This window comes from Falco peregrinus, chromosome 1, assembly GCF_023634155.1.
Source record: "Falco peregrinus isolate bFalPer1 chromosome 1, bFalPer1.pri, whole genome shotgun sequence".
Taxonomy (NCBI): Eukaryota; Metazoa; Chordata; class Aves; order Falconiformes; family Falconidae; genus Falco; species Falco peregrinus.
The window spans coordinates 14,322,601-14,347,388 of record NC_073721.1 but is presented as its reverse complement, the minus strand read 5'-3'; the positions used below and the strand labels follow the sequence as shown (position 1 = coordinate 14,347,388).

The 24,788-nt window shown below is 39.1% G+C and overlaps 1 protein-coding gene across 1 annotated transcript in view; it reads right to left on the bottom strand.

Annotated features, from left to right (window-relative positions):
- Nucleotides 1-10,073: 10,073 nt before the first annotated feature.
- The window catches only part of GRID1 (glutamate ionotropic receptor delta type subunit 1), a 541,426-nt gene continuing 526,711 nt past the window's right edge, over nucleotides 10,074-24,788 (bottom strand). Inside the window, exon 16 of the mRNA XM_005236732.3 lies at nucleotides 10,074-10,795. Coding sequence (XP_005236789.2) covers nucleotides 10,367-10,795 — 429 coding nt within the window. The 3' untranslated portion in view covers nucleotides 10,074-10,366. The remainder of the gene's footprint in view (nucleotides 10,796-24,788) is intronic.

Genomic DNA, 24,788 nt, shown 5'->3' with positions numbered 1-24,788 from the left:
AATTGTGACCTGACTACTTCTTTGATCAGGCACTATCAAAGGGGTTCTGTGGAGTTAAGCTTATAAGTCCCACTGAAATTTAAATAGTTTGGAAACTTTAAATGTCTTAGATAAAAATTGAGTCTTTTTTGGGTTTTTTTTTTTTTTTTAGCTGTCAGAAGATCTGAGCTATTTCTTTCTAGTGCTTGAAAAAACAAAGTGACATCTAAACATAATCAACATGTGCCACCACCCAATCTCTCAATGACTTAATAAATCCATCATAACTAAAGCGAAGTGAGTAATTTAATACTAATTATTTCCAATTAATCCAATTTTTACTCTCTTGAAAAACAAAAGCAAAATTAAATTTTAATGTTTCTTTAATAAGAATGAACTTTTAATTTGCACCTCACTGAGTAATCATTTTGACTTTTGCTGGTATTTGTGCAATAGTGACCAGCTAATTTAAGCAGAAAATCCAATGCATTTCCCAACTAGATGAATTACAGATCCTCAATTCCAACGTAACCTTTGAGCAAAATTCAGCTCCAGAAAATTTTGAACAATGTATTTCAATGCAAAGAAACTCAAGAAGCATCAGAAACTTCAGAACAGAACATTTTTTTGATTTTTGTTTTTCCTTAATACACTTATCTCATCTGTTCATCAAATCCCACATACACAGAAGCTTTTGTATTTGAGAAAATAAGCACTTTATTGGTGAAGAAAAAGCTAGGATTTTCCCTTAGGCTTTACTGAAATATATATTTTTAGATCTATTTTGTCTTCTTAACACTTGCTTAGAACAGTTTAAAGTCAAGGCAGAAGGACAAAGTCACACACCAACAGAAACCCACTGGTGCTGAGCCCGTTCCTGCCGACCTGCAGCAGCACCACTCTGGGTACCACCATACCCCGGCGGGCGCTGCCGCCACAGCCCCAGCGTTCCAGCAGCACTGCTTTCAATTCCCCACCTTCAGCCAACACAAAACTCCATCTCAGTTCAAGAGTGGTGTGATTTCTGGCCTTAGGCACCACGCCTCGCGCCACCCAGACTGAGTTGGAAAGCCAGGGTCAGTGCACTGCTGGCTAAGGTTGTCTCCTCCATCACGGCTGTCTCCTCTCTGTCTCTGGTCACGCATTAGCCCTGCTGAAGCTCAAGTCTGCCTCTTGCCAACAGAGCCTCCTCGTCCAGCACGATGGCTTTCCCAGTTCCCCTCCCTCCCACCCAGAGGGCTGCTGCCATCTCCTGCAATACCTCCCCACATAGCAGAGAAGGATTTCCCTTTAACAAGCCACACAGGTAAAGGGATTAAGTGATAAAGAATAATTAAATTGACGGTCTAATTTAACACTTTACATTTTGCGTGCTTTCACTGTCTGCTGTTTGAATTCTTAATAAAAGCTTTAATACACTTTTCATGGCACTTAATACTGTGGAACTAAGCAGGCTTTGTAACTAAAGGTCTGGGACTTGCTCAGCTGCTTAATACCCAGGCTGGCACCATAGCATGCTGCTTTTGCAACCTCATGGCTTCTCACAGCAACATCTCTACATCCCTTCAGGAGCTTCACTCCAGGGCTAAGCAAGCTGCTAACCTGACTGCACCCCTGTACCATCCCTCCCTCTTTTTTGAGACCTTTTTCCTATCGCTGCCTTCCACCACCATTTTCTTGCTGTGGTATTTCAGCCCTTAGAGGTGTATCTCATCCTCCACATCCCACCAAGCAAAGCATGGGGGAGCCTTTTCCTGCATCACACCTATGGGCTCCGGCCAACCTCCACCCCACCCCCCGCCCTGCTGTCCACAGGCAGGTGGTTTCTCCTCCTGACACTCCGGGACTTGTTCAGGTGCTGCCTCAGAATAATCAAAGTTGTTGCCTGCACTGGACTTTGGAGTGATCAGCAACTGCATTGAGCTGTCAGGAGCTCAAAGTGACACGTCTATGCATTAATACCCTGGTCTGTAAGGACAGCATGTACTTACTGTGTGCAAATGGCGAGACATCTACTTTCCAAAAAGCAGGACTTGCTTTCCAATAGACCTCTGCAATGCCCAGAGCACTGATTTTTTTTCCTGTCACTGAACATAAACAAACTACAGTGGTTTTGTTGGCGGTTTTTGGTTTGTTTTGGGGTTTTTTTTTGGGTTTTTTTTTACAGGACTAAAACATGGTTTATTAAGCCACTGAATTGATAGAGCTTCATATTCCTCTGTGGCAGATGTTACAAATACGCAGACAGACAGTCCTTATTGATCCAAATGGTTTGCAGAAACTCCATTTGAAAGCATGTTTCTCTGCTTGACATTTTGACATGAATGACAAGACAAAGCCAGGAATGCAAATGGGCTAGAGGAAACTGTTCTTGTGTTGTAAAAGCATATTCCCCTGTCAAAGAGTTAGGTAAATGTTGCACAACTAATCATAGCCCAGAAGAGATGAGCGAGCCAAGCTACAGACATAGGAAGGGAAATCAAACAGCACGGACTTAAGCCAGCAGCTCACAGCCCTATCTGAACAGCCCGACACCATCGCCGTTTGTTCTGTCCACATGCCAGGATCAATCTGACCCAGGTTTCCCCATTTCACATTACATGGGTTTTAGGAAACTTCTATGTAAACAGTGACAATGGCATCCAGCAACCCCCACATCCACAGTTCATACCCCGATAGAGCATTTTCCCCCTTTTATTTCCAAGCCTCACCAACCTTTGCTGAGGGGTAATTCCCACCTTGCCTACACCATCAGCACTTCTCTCTGGAGACCTTCTCCTCCCACCCCAGCTACTACCCCTGTTCTCTGGAGTTGCCCCACATCCCCCTTCTGCAGCAACTGCTACTTTGGAGCTCTCCTGTGCTCCCCTGCCACCAGCACAGCAGACATGAGCTCTTCAGGAAGCTCCCAGCAAACACTGCCAAACGCCTCACTCCACACTTCACCACCACCTCAGAGTGCCTGCAGGGTGTGTGCTGAGCATTAGTGGTTGCTGTACTGGAAGTTGGAAACTTTCACAACCAAAGCACCCTCCCAAAAAATTGGTTCTCACCACAATTCAAGCAGGCTTTAGAATCAAGAAAAATATTGCAATATAGCTTCCTGGCCAGCTCTTAAATGGCAGCTGACATTCAGGAACTACTCATTTTCCACAGCTAGTAAATACTATACCTGCCTACACCAAACACATCTCAGGAGGGTTTACTCCTGTCACACATTATCCACCCAGCAGCAGCAACATAGCCAACAGTGGAAAGCAACACCCTGACAGATGGGCAAAACCCAGAACACAGCACACCTTGACACAAGATTCTCCTTCATCCAGAGCAGGACAAGCTTGTCCCTTCTGCTGGGGGCAATGGACAACCAGGGCTGAGCTCAGTCCTCTGGGATCCTTCTAAATGTACTGAGATGAAAAACGATCTGCAACTGCAGATAAAGGTTTTTACTTAGCGTCATCCCAAATTTATTTGTGGGTGAGTACTCTCTGTCTCAGGACAAAGAAGTAGTTACCAAACCTAATCTCTTCCTCATTTCCCTGTGCTGCTGGTGTGGCCAGTGATGGCTGTGGGACACTTCACCATATCATGAGCCCTGGACATAACATGTTTGGGTGCAGGACGGAACTACCAAATGCTTAAGTTACCAGTTAAAGGTCTGAAGGACGTAAGTATACCCACTTCAACTTCAGCAGATCAAAATTATGCTTTCCATATAAGACAAGGAAACATTTCCAATGTCTGCTTAGATTTATTTGCAAATATGCATTTCAGCACTTTAGTGGGATGGAATATTTTGCTTCTGGTAAGTGTTTAATTTGATGGGGCTGATCCAATATAGATCGTATAAGTAGCACATTAAACAGGAGTCAAGTTTTTCCTGCTGATACAGAGAAAAAAAATACATAAATCTGGGCTCTCTCCACAGTTCATTGTCATGTCTTTTGTTCTTTTAGCTGCAATTCTCACCTGAAGTGCTGGACTCCCTTGTGCTATACTTAACCACTTTGAAAATAATTCCTCCAGAAAACAAATACATACATTTCACAAAAGGGAAAGAAAATAAGAAAAATACTGAAATATAGAAAGTCTCAAAGGTATTTTCTTTAATGAGTGACTTCCTAGAATCAGAGTCTAAACACAGTCTGATAATTAACTACAGCTGTTCTAAAACCTGTGGTTCCATATCCTTTCACATACACCTTCAGATGTGATTTTAAAACAAAACAATATATGATAATAAAAAAAAACATTCTAGCTTGAAAACAACTTGGGGGCACATTGACCTGTGATTTGTGGTTTCCCATCTAGAAGCATTTCAGATGATTTCTACATTAGTCAGTCACACATATCATTATTCAGAAGTCATTTTCTGTCCCAGCCAGTCATAAAAGCAGTAGAAACTTTGGCAAGATGTGCTTTTTTTTTTTTTTTTTTTTTTTTGTTCAAGTACTTTACCCTGCTACTTTCCATGCCTGTCTTTATCTATGGTTGTGAGGACTCATCCTTCACCCCCCACCCCTTACGTTATATGGGGACCAAACCAGATAAAACCCTTGACATCCTCCAAACTACAAAGCTTCATAAGCACAACAGAAGAACGAAGCTACTAAGACATGAGATATCATTCATCAGGACTTACAAGAAAAGAAAATAAAAGAAAAAACAACTTTCTTATGGTGGTACTCTATTACAACATAACATAAACGTTACTACCAGCACAGGTTGCTAAGCAAGTTATCCAATATCTATTTGAACAATGAAAAAAATTAAAAATTAAGTAGTACCCTGTAAGCATACAATTAAAACAAAATGTTCAAAATCATTCCAATAAACCCAACAGCAAACTTAGGAGAAAACAAAATTCAGTAAAAGACCAAAGCCTTACACATTACTTGCTTTTGTTATCTGTTACCTTGCAGACTTGGAGAAACCAAGCACCTGTGCTGCTTCCCTCCAACATGAACACTAGCAAAGCAGCATCCTTGGCCAGGAATCCAGAGACATATGCAGCTGATACTACTAAACTCTGACTCTCACCCAAAACCAGAGAAGTCAGTGGTTTATGGGTAGCTCAGTGAGGCTGATTTTTCCCAGCTGTGGACCTAAGCAGCCATTGGAAGTGTCATCCAGCAAGCAGCCTGCAGCTGGTTTAGGTGCAAATCAGTGATTGAGGCTGATTTTCCCCAGCTGAGTGAGAATCAAGCCAAAAAACAGGCATCACCAAGCAAATAATTCCAACTCTTAAATAATGTAACAACTGTTTCTGGTAGAACAAATGCTGTTTTTATTTGTTTTCTAAAAATTAAGAAAAATAATAATTAACTGAGGCAACTGCTTGTATGATATAATCTAGGTTTCTCATACAAGTAATACAGCTTTGCTAGACACATGAGTTGTAACCACCCTTTCCTCCCTCCCTCTTCACCACATGTTCATTTTTACCTTTAATTTTCCTTCTCTTCAGAGTTCTCTTCTAACTTTCTCCTTGCCTTTCCCAGCGTTGCCAAAGGATGTGGATTCTCTGGGAAATTTCCAACGGGATCCCCCAAATGTGTTGTGTTTAGATCTATGTTATTCTTTAGCTGCACACAACATACGTTCAAGTCAGTAAAGCAAAAGAAAAGAAAAAGGTCTGAGCACTGTGTCTGCTGTACTGCCCCAGTATCATGATTTCCTCTGAAAGGAATGTTCCATTTGCCACCATGTCAACAGCTTTTAACCTTTCTTAGAGGAGAGGTATACCTAAATTTGAACAGATTTGAAGAAGAAATCTGTTCTCTATGCTATTTCAGCATACAGTTTAAAGTCAAATCCATGTTAGGTGCTCAAAATAGTAATAAAATTTCTGCTTTCAGGTTCATTTTTGAGACTTTCAAAGCATTTTGCTTTTCAGAGCTATCGTTGAATACAAGTCTAGGTAAGCAGTGTTTTCAAGCCCAATATTAAGAGCCAAATCTTCACCTGCTGAAGCTCAGTGTGCTTGACCCTTTCACAGGAGGGATGCTGATTTACACAGGTGAGAACCCAGGTGTAAGTGTTTTATTCTATCAGCAGACTAAGAGAAAGTGGGTTTTGCTGAGACTTCATCTACAGTGCAGCAATGGTTATCAAAGCAAGGCAGATATTGGGAATTTCACTTTGCAAGACAAATATTGCACATGTGCAGCTGTAACTCAGCATAAAAACGTTCTATCAAGTCTTAGCTCCAAAATTAAAAAGCACAATAATTTTTTTCCATCGCAATAGGAAAACATGACATACTAGGAAATAAGAGCAATGCATTCTTGAGATTGCAAGCAGATTGCCCGTGGATTGCAAGCAAATAGAAGAAACGGAGTCACATTTTTGTATGAAAATAAAGTAATTTCTAAACTAATGGATCAATAGAACAAGACGCACTACAAGTGCTGTGCCACAGATATCACTTTTGCAAAAGTTCATCGGCAAAAGAGCACAATAAAAGGAAGGTATAGGCACTCAATTTCCATTTCATGTACAACCGCCTTTGCAACGTAAACATCCTGGAGGAGCTAGAATATTTGGGATTATACACTATTCCCTTTTTAAGCACACTCAAGGAAAGTCTCATTTGAAAATCAAGGGCACAGTTTGGTCTTCAAAGTTTTCAGGAACTTCTACAGTTTTTCTACTTCAACTTGCCAGATACTAAGTGCAGGGTCAGATCTGCAGGTGGTGTAAATAAGCACAGCTCTGCAAAAGCTTTGAGCTTCTGCTCATTTACATCACATGGAAATTATATTTCTCACTTCTGTGAGTAACTGCGCATGTATATATATATATGCATGAGTGTGTGGTGAATACATATTATAGAGAAAGTGAATGCTTTGATCTGTCAAAATGAAGATATAAATATAAAAGAGGAGACAGAATATGGAAATCATACATTCTGCATTTACTTTGAAATCTGAAAGTTACTGGGAAAGAAACATTGTTTATGTTCAAGGAGAACCTGGTGATTTGCTTAAATAGTCTAAAACCAAATCACCATCACATGGAAGGTTTAACAGCTTCCTGTCATGGTTGACAGGCTCAGGCTATGACTTGCTAACTTTTATATAAACAAGTAATTCCTAAACAGGGACAGATCCACTGTAGATTCCTAACTCTTACAGTACAGACCCTGGTGCAGCAAAGCACTCAAAACAGTTAAATTCAAGCCGCTGAATAGTCCCAGGGAGTTTGGTGAGCTCACTCACCTGCTTAAAATTAGCCATATAATTAATTTGAGACGTGCATTTTAACTCCATCATTAATCAGCAAAGCACTTCAACCTGTGCATAAGCAGCTGCTTTCTATAGGGCTTGCACACATGCTTAAATACTTTTCTTAAAGATAAACTGTGTGGTTTGATTCTTCAAGACTCTGATCATTTTAGATGTAATCCTGCAGAGCATTCAAACAGGCAAGTCATATTCTATGCATAAGAATCAGTGAGATCCAACATTGTTTACAAGTCGAACCACACTTCCAAACCTTACGGCATGTGGCAAGACTAAGCCAGAAGAACATGGAACATAGAGAATGTTAAAGTTTAATCCCCAAAATACACTGTATTCACAATTTATTCAACAAATGCAGTTCAGTTTAAATTATTCAGTACAGTGGTTTATACTATAATATGAAAAAGATATAATATGTTTTGTGAAAGTAATAACACATCAGTAAAGGAGGGTTTCAATCCCCTGCTCTGAGCTTTGCTGCAGCAAATAAACAGCATGCTTTGTGGGGAAATGGCAAGGGAGCAGCTCAGACAACCTCTGACAAGCTTGTTTACTACAACATTGGTGCCCAGCCAGCAGCAGTGGCTAGGCTGACATGCACCAGCAGCTTACCACAGCTCTTCACCATCCAGAAGGCAGAGTGGGGCTGGATGATTGCCTTGGGCTGCTGAGGTGGCCAAGTGAGCCGCTCACCCTTCTGTGCTTTGGAAGATGCCCAGGATGAAGGGTGATGGTCTCCTTGCTCTGGTACTGCCAGGGAGGGAGTACCCACTCCAGCCCAGCCCTAGCTTGCAGATTCCACCCTTGTAGCTACGCAAGCATCTCCTTGCACCTCTTCTGGAGCGTGTTCCTCTGCAGCTGCTAAAATCTTAAACTGGTAATAAAAATGAGGGATTTTTCCAATGCAAATAGTTGCATGCTTTCTCCTAAGCATCTTTACAGATACCTAGGTGTGCATAGTCTTTTTGTGCAGCTATATCTGTCATAACTGATTTGTGTATTCATGGAAGATGGGGAAAAAATCAGGGGAAGAAATGTCCATTTTTTTTCTGTGTCCATGGGTTTATTAAGATAATGATAAGAATATGTATGATGAAAGAAGAAAGAAAAAATATCCAAAGCTTGTGTGGGCCAAGTCTCTAAATAGGATAAATTCAGTCAGCTGACTACAGCATTATTCATTTTTAATTAGTTTGAATCAAATAGTGCAATTTGTGCCAAGCTGCAAAATCACACTGTCTTCACAAGGAGCCAGCTTGACAACAGAGACAAATTAATCCCTGCAAGAGTACTCCTTCTGTAAGCTCACCATCAATATTCCTCATTTAAAAAGGAATATGCTGAGTATGCTCTTCCATTAGGCTGGTTTTATATCACAGTTTGACTTTTCTTCCCTGCATAAACTAGAAATGTAAAAATTTTGGGGAATTTTATCATCCCATAAATATACCTGTTGTGTAATTATGCAAATCAAATTAGAAGCAGTCAATGGAATTATTATTTATCCAAAAACTTGACCCAGATTGCTTGCTGACTTTCTTGGGATGTGAATGCATTTTTACCTCTGTTCAAACATAATTTTTCACCTTAATGTAGGCAGTGATTTTGCTGCACCAAGATCTCAGCCTTTCCCAAATAGCAGTGTTCCAATAAAGTGAAGAAATCCAGCTACAAAGGGAAATTGCAACCTAACTATAGGGATACATTTGAGAAGACACTAAATTATCCTAATTCTGAAAGATAATGATGGGGGGGGGGGGGCGGGGGGAGGGAGTTGGGGGGGTAGCCAGGGATCAGTTATCTTGGGCATTCGAACTACTGTTTGGGAAGGAAACAATGTGGTTTGGATTTTTTGATTTTTGTCATATGAAATTGCATTGGTGATATTTGCAGAACAAGACATTAAATTTGCTATACATGTTGCTCTATCTTTGTCCTCTGATTGTGTTTGACAGACAAAAGGAAGGCATTTTACAGCCATTTCTACCAAGATTATAGGCATGGCCATTGAACTATTTTTATTTTTATTTTTATTTTATAAAATCAATGGGAAAAAAGCAGAGCTGTGCTTAAATTCGTAAGCTTAGCCTTCTCATTCATGGATATGACTTCAACAGAGAGTGTTGCATCCATTATGCAGCAAATTGCTTGAAATCTTAAAGAAACAGACGACACCAGGGGGCACAGCCACTGCAAAGCCATTTTCCCCTGCCCCTTCAAGCTCCTCCTTGCCTCACTCCTTTCGGTCATTGGTTCCTCCCCATTATCAGTCATGTCCACAAGATACAAAAAACGTGCTGATCAGTTTATCTTAAAAGCTTTCCCCTTAGCCTAAACCCTGTTGTTTATCAAAGCATTTATATATATAATATATACGTCATATATATAATACATATATAATATATATTATATATATAAGAAACACACAAGGGTAAATAAAAAGAGCCACACAGCACAGCAGACATGTGAAAACACAATTCATTAATCCTGTGCCTAAACTTAAAAACTGTGTGGAAGTTTAAATCCTTGTTAGAAAGAAAAAGTTATCTTTTTTTTCTTTTTTTCCTGGTTATTGTTTGTTGAATTTTACTTATAATTCATGTTTAAAAGATTTGTTACTGCTGTGCTAATACCTGCTGTTAAATTCTCTGACTGAATTACCATCTTGACAATAAAAAGTGGTTCTGGGGAAATGAGAGATCTGAGCACGGTGAAACTTTCTAGCAAGAAACAGATAATTTTTTGCTCTTAAAATAAACAAAAACAGTGAGGGAATAAGTGTTGATATCCACGGGGGGTGGGGGGTGGGGTGGGGTGGGAATGTATGGCCCTCAGTCCCAGTAACTGGTCTTCTTTGGCACTTGAGAACGATCACAAGTAGTTTGCCTTTTTATTCATATAGAACAAAATTTACAAAGTCATTCATACATTTTTGTTTGTTTTTTGTTTTGTTTTTTACTTACTTCGAAAATTGGGAATATTCAAAATACACTTTTACCCCACTTCATTCTTTCATTATTTACAGGTATATACAAGAAAAATTTAAGAGTTTGTTTTGTTTTGTGGTTTGTTTTTTTTTTTTTTTTCTTTCTTTTAAATTTTGTATTAAAAAGCTCTGCTGGTTGTTTTACTGTTTGTTTTCATCATATGGATGTTCCATGTGAGGGCTCCATTGCTTCTGGAATGACTCCCCCTGGCACAGACTGAAATGACATTGGGATCGGGGTTTTCACAGGACTCTGACGAAATAGTCCTCCATTTGGTGACCTGTGTTTACACTGTATGGAGGGCATGGTGGCCGAGCTGCTTAGGGGCAGCGGCAGGTTGCTGCCGGAGGCAGCCGTGAGTGTCCTGCTGGCACCATGAGTTGTCTGTTCTGGTAAAAAGGTGGTGACAGAAAGTTGTGTGTTCTGGTATTCACGTACTGGCTCCAGGGTCTGAGTTGGCTGCATGCCACCAATCTCCAAGGCTGAGATTTCAATGGACGCTGGAGAGATTTGCTTGTGGGCTATGTCTTCATCAATTAAACTGTTCATACGTCTGTGGACCTGCTCCAGGTTCACTTCTTTGTCCTAGTGAGGAAGAAACCAGAACAATCAGTCCAAACACAATCTCCAAGCCCATCCGGCCCCCCTCCACTTCCTCTGTCTGCCAGGAGTTGCTCACTCATTACACCACTTTGATTCTGTCTGTGCCTACGCAAAACCTCAAGGTCCGCCCAACATCTCCAGCTGAGACACGCATGCTGAAGAAAACACAAGCTCAATCTCAAGCCTGCCAGAGCCCCTGATGTTGTCAATCTCATCCTCCTTGGAGGTAAATCGTGCCTCTGTTTCAGCTCACAGGAGCTGGCACCAGGGACCAGCACACCCCACCAGCCCTTAGCTCACCTTGCACAAGCCCAGAAAAAAAAAGCATACTGCAGGCAAGTAAGCCAGCTGGGACTCCAAACTCCAGGGAGCAGCTCACTATCTTGTAACCACAAGACAGCTCACCACTATCTCATATAGCTGCAGTGCATTTTCAAAGGAACTTGTCAGTAAAACACTGTGCACGGCCTAGCTGACTCCAGGGTAGTTGCTCTGCGTGCAGAACTCTGCTGTCCAGGGGTTGTGGTGGTGAAGAAGTCTTCCCTTCCCAGCAGGAAGCCCTGGGTCACTTACATGGCACAGACTGTAGACCTACTGGAACAGCACTGAGAGAAACGCACTCTGGGAGCCCTGGGGAGGGGACCACTCCTTTGTGTTTTGAACAGTTGTGTGACCAACTATAAACTGTCATCTTGGCATGTCAACTGGTAAAAGTCTGGTTACGGTTAGAGTTTGGGAAAGTAACTCTGGTCTTTAGAAATTGCATCGCCATCTTCTGAGAATGTGTTGCCTAAGGCTCCCGGAGCAGTCTCTTCAAAGGACTTTGGGAACCATTTACTCAGCATGTTCTAGTTTCCATGAGGAAATATGACAAAAGAAGTTGTCTTCAAACCCGAAGCAGCAAAGACCTACAATAGGCTGTTTATCACCTCAGCGCAGCATTCAAGATGCTCAAATTGGAAAGCAACAAAACTGGCAGGGTAAAGTCAACCACCTGGGATGCTGTATCACTGAATTTTAATACTAGCATTGTATTGCCAACAAAAAGGTATTACATTATACCATTTCTCTGTATTTCATAAAGCATAGCTGTGATCTGCAGTTGTGGTTATTTGATGCAAGTATAACATATGGCAGAATAGCAGCAAAGCATCTATAAAAGCCCAACAATCCCAGAGACATTCCCTGGTCTGACAGAAACCAGTACTTACACTAGGCAGTCAGCAAGATTCCAGCCTAAGAAGTAGGACTAACTGACACGTTTGTGTCCCAGTAATCCCTGATTGCCCAGCAAACATCATATGCTTAATTGTTGGTTAAATCCAACACCAGCAGTCTTACAGATGCTCTGATTCATACCAAAAACTAGTCTCTGGGAACAGAGAAGTATAAGATGCCACTGCCACCCACCCCTTATGATCTTTTGCCACTGGTGCTCAGATGGAGCACAGAGAAATGCAAAATTATTCCAGTGGTATTCACTGCTATGTAACTTTGCTTTCACCTGTAAATTGATAAGTCAACTCTAAAGCCCTTGATTCCCGTCAATGTCAACTACCGATTTGATTCTAACCTTGTGATTTAACACCACTTCTACATTACTCAAGAACCGCTGGATTTGCTGATCTCTGTACGGATCTGGAAATGAATTAGTGATGATGACCCCAAACCTGTGTCCTTAGCTTTAGGCTAAATCCATATTGATTTCAATTGGAGTACAATTGTTCCACAATTACAGGGCTAAGCTTTGCTAATCAGTAGAAAATGAATTCCTGTTTCATTTACATCACAAATCCACCGAAACACCAATAAAACTCCCAGAAACCTGGGGGTACCATCTTCCTCACCAAAGAAACAAACTGTTCTTTTAAAAATATTGCTTTTTCAGCCAAATCTTCTAATGAGATAATTTTGACTTAGAGAAAATCAGTAGACAATAAAAAAACAAATAAACTTTTGCAGCAGAAAGAGACCACGCAACAGCTGATCAGATAACCCCTGCAGCTGTGTTAAGTCCTTCTTGCCATCAGCCGTACCTGACACGTCAGGCTCTTCCTTCAGTATGTCAGACAATGCACCAAGCTGACAATAACGGAGGCTTTTTCATAAACTCTGCAGCTAGGTAAATTAAAGATTTGTGCTACAGTGGCCAAAGGATTACACAAGTTTAATTCATAATTTTATGTATTTCTCTTTCTTGAAGTAAAATTGTGGACTGGGGGCAAGTGTGAGAAGCGTTCTCATTTTTTTCCCTGTAGGGAGTAAAGGCTCAACTTCTGTGGGTGGGTTCCTTTTGCACAGACGTTTGCCTGCACACTGCTGTGTCTTCCTCAGCTGTCTGCCAATAAAAGTTTGCTGCAAAGTTCTGTTTATCCAGAAAACTCAGGAACCACCAGGCATGATGATATCTATGTCTAAGGAAGCTAACTCCCAGAAGTCTGTTACAAAATGCTTCTTTGGGTACCCAGTAATATTTCTTTTCTCAAAAATGCTGCTAGCTTTGATTTAGACTCCTAGGTTGGCATTCTAGTTATCTGGGATTGATATTCTTGCTAAGCTTCTAGTACAAAATAAGAAAAAAGTAGAGAACTCAGGTTAGAACTGAGCAAACAATAGAAAAATATTCTTAAGTAACACTGGAGGAATGCTCATGACTCGTTAGCATTTTTCAGAGCTTTTGCCAAATACCTTCTTCTGATCATTTCAAGTGAAAATATTTCATTTGTATTGTTTGATTGCCTTCCAACCTGCTTTACTACAGGAACAAATATAACGTGACTGGGATAACTAGCCAAGCCAGAGGGAAAGGTAGAGCTTTGGTATTTGCAACATGCAATCATTAACTGTTTGTAGAGGAAAAAATCCATTTGTGAATGAAGTGTGCTCTTCATTTGGAGCATCTGTGCACAAAAGGTCATAAAATTCAAAGGACAAATGAATCCTGGTTATATATTAGCTTAACTCTTCTTAAGATGTAAACATAAAGAGCCTCAGATGGGCTGCTCTTAACATCTCCTGGTCCAGACCAGAGGGGTTATCCAGGATGACATCGTTTGGAATGTTTCCCTCCGCTGGCCTAACAGGGTTGCCTTCTCCTGCTGTGCACAGTCCAGCCCTGGGACAGCATTCCTCAGCAAATGGTGGATATGTAGTTGCTTATGTTTCATAATATAAATGTGTTTCACTCCGCTGAAGTTTTCATTATCAAGAAGAACATAATCCCTGCACACAGGCATCATATTTTATCTACAACAGAACACTTTACAAAGTAGAGAAGTAAATGCTTGGGGTTTTTTTAAGAGGCAGGGGTGGGGCTATCATTCACCTACTTCTAACTCTTCCTTCAGCATTAAGGACAACTTTCTGGCCTTATTAAGATCAGAGAAAACTTTTTAGAGGCTTCCAAGAGCCCAGAAGTTCACATCATTCCCTCTTTTTGTTGTTAAAATAAAATGTTTGTAAAGGTTAAGGAAAACAACCCTGTCTCTGAGGAATAATAGAAATACATTTTTAAAGGTTCTTCCTTTTTTCGTTGCCTTATTAGATGAAGAGCAGCTGAATAACTAAATGTCAAGCTTTGTATGAAAAGATCTTAATGCTGAATGAATGATTTTTTCAATTTATTTTTTTTTTTAAAAAAAAAAACAACCCTAAGATAAAAACTAGAAACTCTGGAGAAGATTCGTTTGCCGTTACATACTAGAAGACTGCCTTGAATCCCAAGATTTCCAGAACTGAAGGTTTTGGGATATCTTTATTTGACAAACCAAGTTTTCAGAATTTGTAAATTCTGTAAACCTCATCTTTCTTTTCCTTTATTGTCCTCTTGGAAAATTCAGTAACAAACCATATGTTAGGGAAAAGTAACAAAATTAATGGAAAAAGTGTTAAATGGTAATAAACCCAGAAAAAAAGTTTTAAAAGTTATGACGTTTTGCTCCCCCGTCAGCTCAGTATTCTCCTTTTAGTTCTATGATTCTCATTAAATATGAACCATCTGTTTAAATACTTAAGCACTTAGTTAGGTTGCAGGGGTTTTCTTTCATTTGCTGAGGCTTTGTCACCTTAATTGTGAAACGGTAAAGTAGCATTGCAAAAGACTTTCAAGCTTTCTGATGCTGTAACTGTTCTCTATTTTTCCATTTCTCTATGACAAAATAAATGAAATAAAATTAATAAATTACTACAAATTAATATATTAAGGCTTGGGGCTAGGAAGTGGCAAGGCACCAGAGCTGGCAGCTGGACAGAAAAACCAGGAGCTGTAGTGGAGGCTAGTGTGCCAGTTTTCCAGCACAGTCTTCCCTTCTCCAAAGGCCAGCCCCCCAGGGGAAGCCTTACTGCTTCTCTTCACAAAGGTTTCTGGCTTCAGCTCCACTTAGCTCCAGTGAAGTCTCTTCAAGAGCTGAATGAATGAACTCCAAACTTCATACTCCAGTGTCCATGACAGACACATTACCAAAGGTTTCTTCTCTTTGTTTTTTGTACTTAATACGCAAAACTGTTAATAGAAATATGTCACATTTCAGAGGTTTCAAGCCAATTCAACTTCACTTTTCATATGTAGCTACCTTGGGTAAACATACACACATGTGTTGCCAGAAGAGGATGAAATAATTTTGATTTGCTACCTTCATAATTCTATTTTCAATATGAATAGATCAGTTGAAGAAATTATTCAGTGAAGGGAAGAAAAAATATCATGTGTAAGGAAAATGGATTACAAACACAGGCTTATCCTCCTCGAGGTTAAGGAGAACAGCTAACCAAACAATGCTTCTGGTCAGGAAACTGTCTTACTCATAAATACCAATTTAAATGTCATTCTGGGAAGGCAAATGAAGGGCATGTTTGTGATACTTCCCAAGCACCCGATCATGAGCGACAGGTTCAATGGCCTATGACTGACAGCATGAGCTCACCGTGGTGACCGTTGGCATGGATTTGAAGGATGCTCACCATAATTATCTGGGAACGACTAACCCTGCATGGCTGCACCTGCAAGAAACTATGATTCCCTTTCAGGACTAACCAAGTTTGGCTTTATCATGCAGAGAGAAATTATGGAAAGATATAAATGCAGACAGGATGATTTACAGAGTAATCGGTATTTTTTTCCTAGCTTATTTTCTGTGAATTTTGACAGTGGGCTCTCATAAAAGGGTGTAGGCAGTCAGATTGAAAGAATATGAAACTACTTGTGAGGTTTGGAATCAGCTAATATTATCAAATTTGAGAGCCATTGCACTGAATGTTGGAAAGGAGCTACTGGCTGATGTTTTCAAGAAATTGCCTATATCACTCTAAACACAATTATTTCAAAGGTAATACTGTTCAGCTGCCAGGCTTGCAATGGTTGGGATTTTCCAAAGGGGAGATATTTGAGAAAAATATTTTTAGTAAAGACACTAATGCGGCCACCTGTTCTTACTTGTGATTTCTCTGATCTTATCACAAAGTTCAAGAGAGGCCACTTGAAGAGATAAAAATGTTACAAGCTGATGAAGCAGTTTCAGTAAGGCCAAAAAGGGAGACAAATGCCCCAACAGAAAGGCCAAATATTTCCAGAAATTTGATGCTAAAACTATGCCAAAACTGTGATAAGTTGCATCTGTGTCCCACTCATACAAATAAAACCACTCTAGATTAGAGGAGAAGAAAAAGACTGATGGTTCTGACCCTAAATATCAAGCACTAAAAATTCAGAAATGTAGCCAATACGGGCAGGCAGGCACATAGACCGAGGGACTATCACGAATGCGTCAATACCTCCGGGTCAGACGGTGATAACTGTGCCAAATATTAAAAGCCTGCTAATGCAGTTCTTAATAAGCCTCAGGACATATGCAGAAAATACGGTTTTTAAAGTAATATAGTTTTAATCATCAACCATGGTGCATTTCTGTTTTGTTTCTTTGTTTCTGTCTTGTGTGACAATATGAAGAATTATCTTTTGGTGAGAGAATGAAACCAAGACATAAATGTTAATATTACATTTTCACACTATGAAAAACTATTTAAAAAATAAGACAATTCTGTGATTAGTACTAGGATTCAAACTCTGAGTCAAGTCCCAGCCTCAGAGAGACATTTCCTTTTCTGGCCTTGACCAGGTTACATGCCAGTCCCTCTACCATCTATATAAACCACCTCTTAACTCACACACATATATTAAAAAATACAAGTATCAGTGGTCACGAGACACAGATGATGGAAGGCACACTTGTACCCAGCTAGACAGAAAGGAAGCCTCTGAGGCACTTCCATGCTCAGACAGACATACTGCACAACTGAAACACCGAACAAAAAAATATGAAAATGAAAGTGTCGTTTCCACACTCAGGTACCCATAGGCTGTTCTTTTCATAGCTCGGCATCAAAACCCACAGCTCCACTCAGCCACCAATTTCTGTCCGTGGGGTTTCAGACATCATGGGCTCAAAACACTTAGCTGGTTAAGGAAAAACGAAGAAGCAGCATATGTATATTTGTTTAAGATTATTTTGAAATTCTATATTCACCAAGGGTCATTATCATTACTTTCAGCTACAGCTACTGCATATGTAAAGCTGTAATATTAATTTATTCCAGGGGGCTTTGACAGAGTGGCAAAACCAGACATAATTGCCTTGTTCAAGAATAAAAAGCAGTGATGCTATATGTAATAGATGTGCTGCACAACAACGACAACACAATATGATGTTATATTAATACAAATAACTCCTTTTTAATACGACTTATTTTGCCACGCTCATCATTCCGGAGATACTGTAGTCGACAATGCAGTGAAATGCAGACAGACATGTAAACAGATGCAGCAATGATATATGTTTGCCATCACTAATTTAACACAGGCAACTGACCTAGTCAAATAGCACTTAATGTTACATAAAATTTGCTGAGTGGTTTCTGAGTGTACTCCACTAGATGCTGGTTTGACCATAACACTATCTTATTAGAAATAAGTACAGGTGCACCTCAAGAGTCTACTTGAAAAACATTTATAAATAGGCCCAACTCTGCAATCAAGTTTCTGCTCTTATAAGTGGAACCTGTACTATGTATTTTAAATTAGCAATTAACTAAGCCATCATCCATAAAACAGCTGTTAGAAGAATGCATTGAGACTAACATCAGCTAAGGTCCACTAGACTGTTACCAGATTGAAAGAATAAAAGAAATGAAAGAGTTTTGCAAGATATATTAATTTCATTCAATGTGTAATCACCTTCAAAGAAACAAAACTGCATTAAAAAAATATGTATGAGGCCACCTTATTCACTAGGAGATGCTCTCCTTCACCAGAGAGCAGAAATTCCTTTATGCAGAGACAGTAATATTCTTTTCCCTCCTAAGTAAACCTGGAAAAAAGTGAGAAATAACAGAATGCTGCAAAGATGACGTTAATGTGATAGAAAATTGTTTCAAATACATTGCCAAAGTTTATTCCCACCTACCCATAGCCAGAAAATACCTATGATCGATCAAAGTGAGAAACTATTACCAAAAAAACCTAGAGACCAATCAAGTCACAAGCGTCTTGCTACAGCATTGTTACAAGTAGCAAGGAGCTTCATGGAGCAGTTCACATCTTCCCACACTCACATTGCCCACCCAACCCAGGTTAGATTTCTCTAACTTGAAATCACATCTAGCCAGGCATCTAATTCTGTAATGACTGTAACTGTCCCATGGTTTGTGCCTGTGTGCCTTGCCCAGAAATACACCAGACAGTAAGCTCCCCACCAGACCATTGAAGCTGATGATGCACACCAATTTAAACATCTGTCTGTATTTTTTATCTTCAACTGCATCCCATGCTATGGCGCTGTGTGAATAAATATGCAGGACACAGCACCACTGGGACAGGCATTGCACCTTAGGTGACAGCAGGTAGCCCCACAGCCTCTTGCTGTGATCTGCTCCCACGTTCATCATAACCCATTAACTAAGTTCAATCACAGAAAAAACACTGGCTAGTCCTTACAACCAACAGCAGACTCACACCCACAAAGTTAAGAGGCTGTGATAGCATCTTCATTTGTTACTCAATACAAGAGGGGACATCCAGCCTCATGCTGAGGTATTCAAACTTTAAAGTCCTTACCAACTTTGGTTCACAAGCATTAGAAGCTGGTAACTCAACTACAAAGAAAATGAATGACTGGTTCCCATTATACAGATGTTTCCACAGTTTTCATGAGGTTAAAAATAAACAGGACAGTAAGAGAATGCAAAGAAACATTTTTCAACACAAGCAGCAAAATGCAGTACTGAATGAATGCCGGTTGATGAGCATGCCAATGTCTCTGCAAAGGAACTCTTAGGAGAAAGAACTTGCAATGGATAAACCTTTACAGTGCACACACTTCGTATAGTTACTTCATAGTTACAGGCATTTCCAACAACACGAAGGTTAGGTTCAAGGGGAGTTCCAGAGAGAGGTAAAGATGAGAAGAAAACTAGCAAGGATTCATCTGTGCAGGCATTTTGAACAACAAACCAGTTATCTGTATGTTCATTATAAATTCTCACCATGCTCCTGAGGCCGAACCTCACATCATTGGCCATCTCCAGGTAGAAAGGGAAAAAGATGATGTGGGGAGAAAAAAAAAAGGATCAAGATAGTGAGGCTAATAATATAATTAATATTTCACTCTTTTTTGCACAAAACATACTTATTACTTCTTATACTTCTGGTTTGAAATAGCAAATTTTAACCACTGTAACCAAAGAGGATGGCCCTGAAGAGGATGCTGTTTTCAGAATCCAACTGCATCTAAAATGACCCCGTGAAGTGACAGATTATCCTTTTAAGAAGTAAAGATCAAATTCATGAAGATTCTGTTCCAAAACTCACTAAAAATTAATGGATTCTTTACATTGATTTACACAGCTTTTAAATCCTAAATTATTATCTAGTCCATAAGGGATGTAATTTTTCACTCTACTGAGCCCAAAGGAAAGCAATGCTACCCTTTGTCTGATTTACTCTACTGGAGCATCAGGCATAACAGATTGCTCTATCATCATCGTTTTTCACCATTCCAGCCTAGTCAAATCCAAATCTCAGAAGTTCCCATTTTTTCCTATTATGCCAGGAGTACAAGAGTGATTTGGCACAGGAGACACAAGGAGTTGTTTCTACAACCTGATGCCCAGCGACAGTTGCCTCGCAAAGCCTCTCGTCTCCACTCCAGCTATGCAAAAGCCTTCAAAAACTCTTACTCCTGACTATTATCCACAGATGTTTTAATTAAGAACTGACTTTTGAAAAGGCTTCTGCACCCCCATTCACAGCTGTATTTTGGAAGCTGCCCAAGCTCCTATTTCAACATGAGAAAAGACATGGCCAGTCAAATCATTAAAATAGCTTAGCATAATAAAAACCTGGCCACCAGTTTCCCAGCAGAGAACTCTCGGATACCAAATACTTCTGAAGAAATAGTACTTGTTATGTTGAGTAAGTCTGAGTAGGTCTTTTCTATACATGGGCTTATAAATATGATTATCAACTTATGGAAAATCACAACCAAATCATCAAGATTTTTTTTAAAAAAGTAAATGTATGTTTTCCACAATATTAGTATCTGTGATTCCTTAATATTTTGCTAATATTGAGCGCAGGTTATTTCAGGTATTATAAATTGATTAAAATTCAATGGATAAATAGATTTATAAATTTCTTGTTAATATTATTGTATGGTGAGTTCAGTCTTCAACAAATTACTTCAGTGCACATGTAGCTTCCAGTTTATGCTGCGTATTTGTTGGTTTCAAAGCAAAGTAGGTTTGATCCTACACCATTAAATGAATAGAAGCGTTCTGGTGATCTGGGTGAGATCAGGATCAAACTCTTACTAAACTTTACATACATGTTTAAATACTTAGTTGGATCAAGGCCTAAGGCATTTTACAAACCACAAAAACGTAAAAAAAAATTGAGAAAAAAGTAACATTTTATGGTTTTTATTTTGAACTTTTACTGCTTTTGTTATTACTGAACATTCAACACCACCCACCACCCCCACCACCCCCTCAAAAATTCAACTTTAAAATACCACTGTAGGCTGAGATAAAATATACAAACATTAGCTCTGTAAACACTGTGTGAAGAATCTAAAAGAATCTGACACATTAAGGCTCCAACTCAGTAAAACACATAAGCTCAGGCCAAGCACATGAGTAGCCACAGAAGTCCTCTGGGATAGGTGATATAATGCAACTTAAGCAAGTACTTAAAATCAGTACGAAACTGCAACTTTGAACAGGTTGGTTCTTTCTGACTTCCCTGCATGGCAACACTCCTTTTTTATGCTTATTTCTGTTCAATTCCTCCCTGCCCCCCACAAGGTTCATGCCAAGTAAATCCAGATTATATCCCTAAGAATCCCATTAGCAGGGTTTTCTTATATGACTGAGAGAAAAATTAAACCAAACAGAAAAATCCCTTCCTTGCAGCTAGGGAAATATGCTGGAACCAAACTTGAATGCTTCCATACTGCTTTGGGTAGCAGAAGCCTGGGCCTGGTGTCATCAGTCATGGGGATGACATGTCACTTTTAGATTCATTACAGACTTGACCTAAATCTATGGTGATCTATAGCAAAAATTGACTGATTTAATTGGATTCTGATGAGCAAGCTCTCTGTGACCAGGTATCACAGAATATCTGCTTCACTGCTAGGGAGCTCTAAAGAAAAAATCTTGTTTCTTCACTCATATAAACAGCCAACACTGAGTTTCTTAAGATGCCTTTCCAGCTATTATCAGTTTCTGTACAAGGCAATTTATACATTATATCCTGTTTTGTTGGGGGTTTTTTTGGTTTTTTTTTTTTTCTTCTCTTTAACTGATTCTTCCAGCTTACACTTCATCATCAAACAACATGAAATTGTGCATTCTGGGATGACTGATTCTTAACACTGCTCTGCTGCTTTTAAAATGCTAGTTAAATGAAGTTCCCCAGCTTATTATATTCAAACTGAATTTCTATACGGCATTAAAATGCATTATTTTGCCAGTGTTTGCATGATTTATTTTCCCCAAAAAACTTTATTTATTCTTAGAAAAGTAGATACAATACAGTGGTACAAACAAATGATCATTTATATGCAACTGAGCAAAAAATGTACAAAGATTTCAGATATGTCATAAAAATACAGAAAAAATAATTTAAAATAAAAACAAGATAAAATATAGAGGACATGCAATGAAGGGAAAATAAAATATCAGTTTGATGATCTCATGTTTCCTTTCACTCTCAAAAGGAACCATCCCCGGGGAAATCAAATTGTCAGATAAAAAGATAACACCACAAAGGAGACAAGGTAAATGAAGTGACAAAGACAAGGGAAGTGAAAATAATGTTGAAAGCGTAAGACTCTTTAATAATCAAAAACAACGCTGCTGACGCCATGCTGAAGGTACGGAAGCCTTGGTTGCCATGGAATAATATCTGGTTGGAGAATACAGTGCAAACCACAATTCTTAGCAGTGACAAATTTTGATCCATTGGACTGTATCTGTGATTTCATACTTCCACTTCTAAGGTACACGGGGTTTCACTGTCTTCTAATAACAGAAGAGAGTCCTAGTGGGTAACTTTCATGACTGCTAAAGCTGGAAATACAGGGTTTGAGGTAGGCTGGAATTTGCATATCATCGAACATGGAAACATGGGAACTTAAGGCAGATCATACAAAGCTGCCCTGGCCAGAGATACAGATTTTCTTTCTTTCATCCTGCATACTGCCAAAATATTTCTGATATTTTTTAGAGTAATGTCACTACCTCCTACTATCCTATAGAGCTAGAAAGTATTGCAGAGTCTAGACTTTTTGAGATTAAATAACATTTACAACATTGTTAAGCTGGGAGTAGCAGGAAACAGGAATGATAAAAGGCTGCTACTAGAACACAAGTCTGTTCGTGCTCTGGACGGTACCTGAATTGCTGCCTTCTTTTAATTATTTTTTTAAAAAAGTGCAAACAGAAAAGTGAAAAGAGTCTGTTGAATAAAATGATTTTGCAGAAGTATGAGACAGTTAAGAAATTAAAAACTAAGCTGTGAAGACTGTGATTGTTAATGAATTATAAATTTGACAGAAGCTATGAGGCAATGACTAGTCACAACTCAGGAGATGGAAAATAATGCCATTCCTTAACCAGTAAAACCCCAAAATCTTCGAGCACTACAAAACTGCCAACACGCTGGGTACAGATTCTGAAACACATTGCTAGGAGTGGCACAACTGGTTTGGAGAAAATACAGTTCTGATTTATAAAGAATCAATCCAACAAGTTCTTGAGAACATTCTAACATTATCTTTCAAGAGCTGTATTATATACTGTAACAGTGGGCGAATCAGTATCGCCTTTCATGGAAGATGCACCAAGTATCAGTTCCCAGCAAAAAAAATCATCCTGTATAAGTGACTAATTTTCTTTGATATAGAGTTGGCCATTAATTTGGTTTGAGTGAATGCATCTCCATGAATAATATGATATTTTATCTTTGTGCCTAAGTTTTCAGTTTTGGAGTATAGTGTGTGGATGAACTAGGACGGCTTTTTTAATAGTTCTGAAGAGATCTCAGAAGTAATAATCTTCAAGAGGAATAGTACATCACAGTAAGACATAGATGATAAAGCACAGAGGATGCTGGGGTGTCCATTGCAGTAAGCAGTGACACTTGATCATAATGACAATGAAGATTTGAAAACTGTCTTTCGGTGTGTCAAATGGAGTAAAAGACACCAACAACCTGATAATGTGGCAAAGCCCTTGGCAGTTAAATGATTCACATTATATTATAGCTTACTGATATAATGAAATAAATGCATAAGACACATATCAAAAGATATAGAAATTGGGAGATAATTACTAAAAGCTCAACACTTCTATGGTACTAGGTTTCAATAACTATCTGATTGCTCAGTTAGTCAAAAGGGACATAGAGTGACTGAACAGAGATTCCAGAATAAATAGTAATTTTCACTTTTTTATAAATCCCCACATTACTAAAGCTTATCAAATCAAAAGATTAGGTATCAGTATTGCAGGCTGAGTAGCACCTGTGTAAATTTAAGATTTTAGCACACAGAGATAGATATATGAGCTAGCTAAATTTCACAGTGGGTATAGAATAGCTGCCTATTAACAATTAGGAGAGGATAATTATAAATTCTGGAAAATCTAATTTAAAAAACATGACCAAATGTAAATTTTGCTGAATTAGAAATTAATAAGGGAATTTAAACTTTACCAGAGATCTGTCCAACTTTAGGAGATTACAGACTTGAACTCTAGTAGAAGAACGTGGCACAGTGTTACAGCTATACGTTTTTTCCTGATGCTGAAGCTAATCTTTCTTTTGTTAATCTGATCTGATATGGATTAAATGAAGAATTAAAAGGGAGACATTAAGATTATTACCACAGTACTCATTAGAAACATTTTTACAAATCTGCTTCAAATAAAACAAAAATACCTTGTAACAATATCCTGAAAATCCACCCAGCCTTCCCGAATCTAGCAAGAAATTTCACTATACCTTGCATGATAGAATGGTGAACCAATGACAGCTGTGTTTTGGAAAAGTAAAGGAAGTCCATCCTTCCTGGAGGTTTATATTAATGAATTGACTTAACAGGTAGGAACAATACATTTTTTTAATTGAGTGGGGCAGATTTTCTTCATGTGCGAATAATGTAAAAAATATTCCAGTTGGAAGTAGTCTCCATCTGACATCACTCTCCCCATAAAGAAGAGTTACTACAAACGTAGATCAAATTAATGTCAAAGTCCCAACTTATGGTGTCAGGCTTCAAAATACAGGCTTTCTGTTCCTCCCAGTTACATAGTTAACACTACATTTTTCACACTTACTGTAATTAAGATTTGTGATTTATACCACACAGACATCTGAGTCCTTGAACACCTCAATGTATTGGCTCAGGCTAAGGTCCACAAA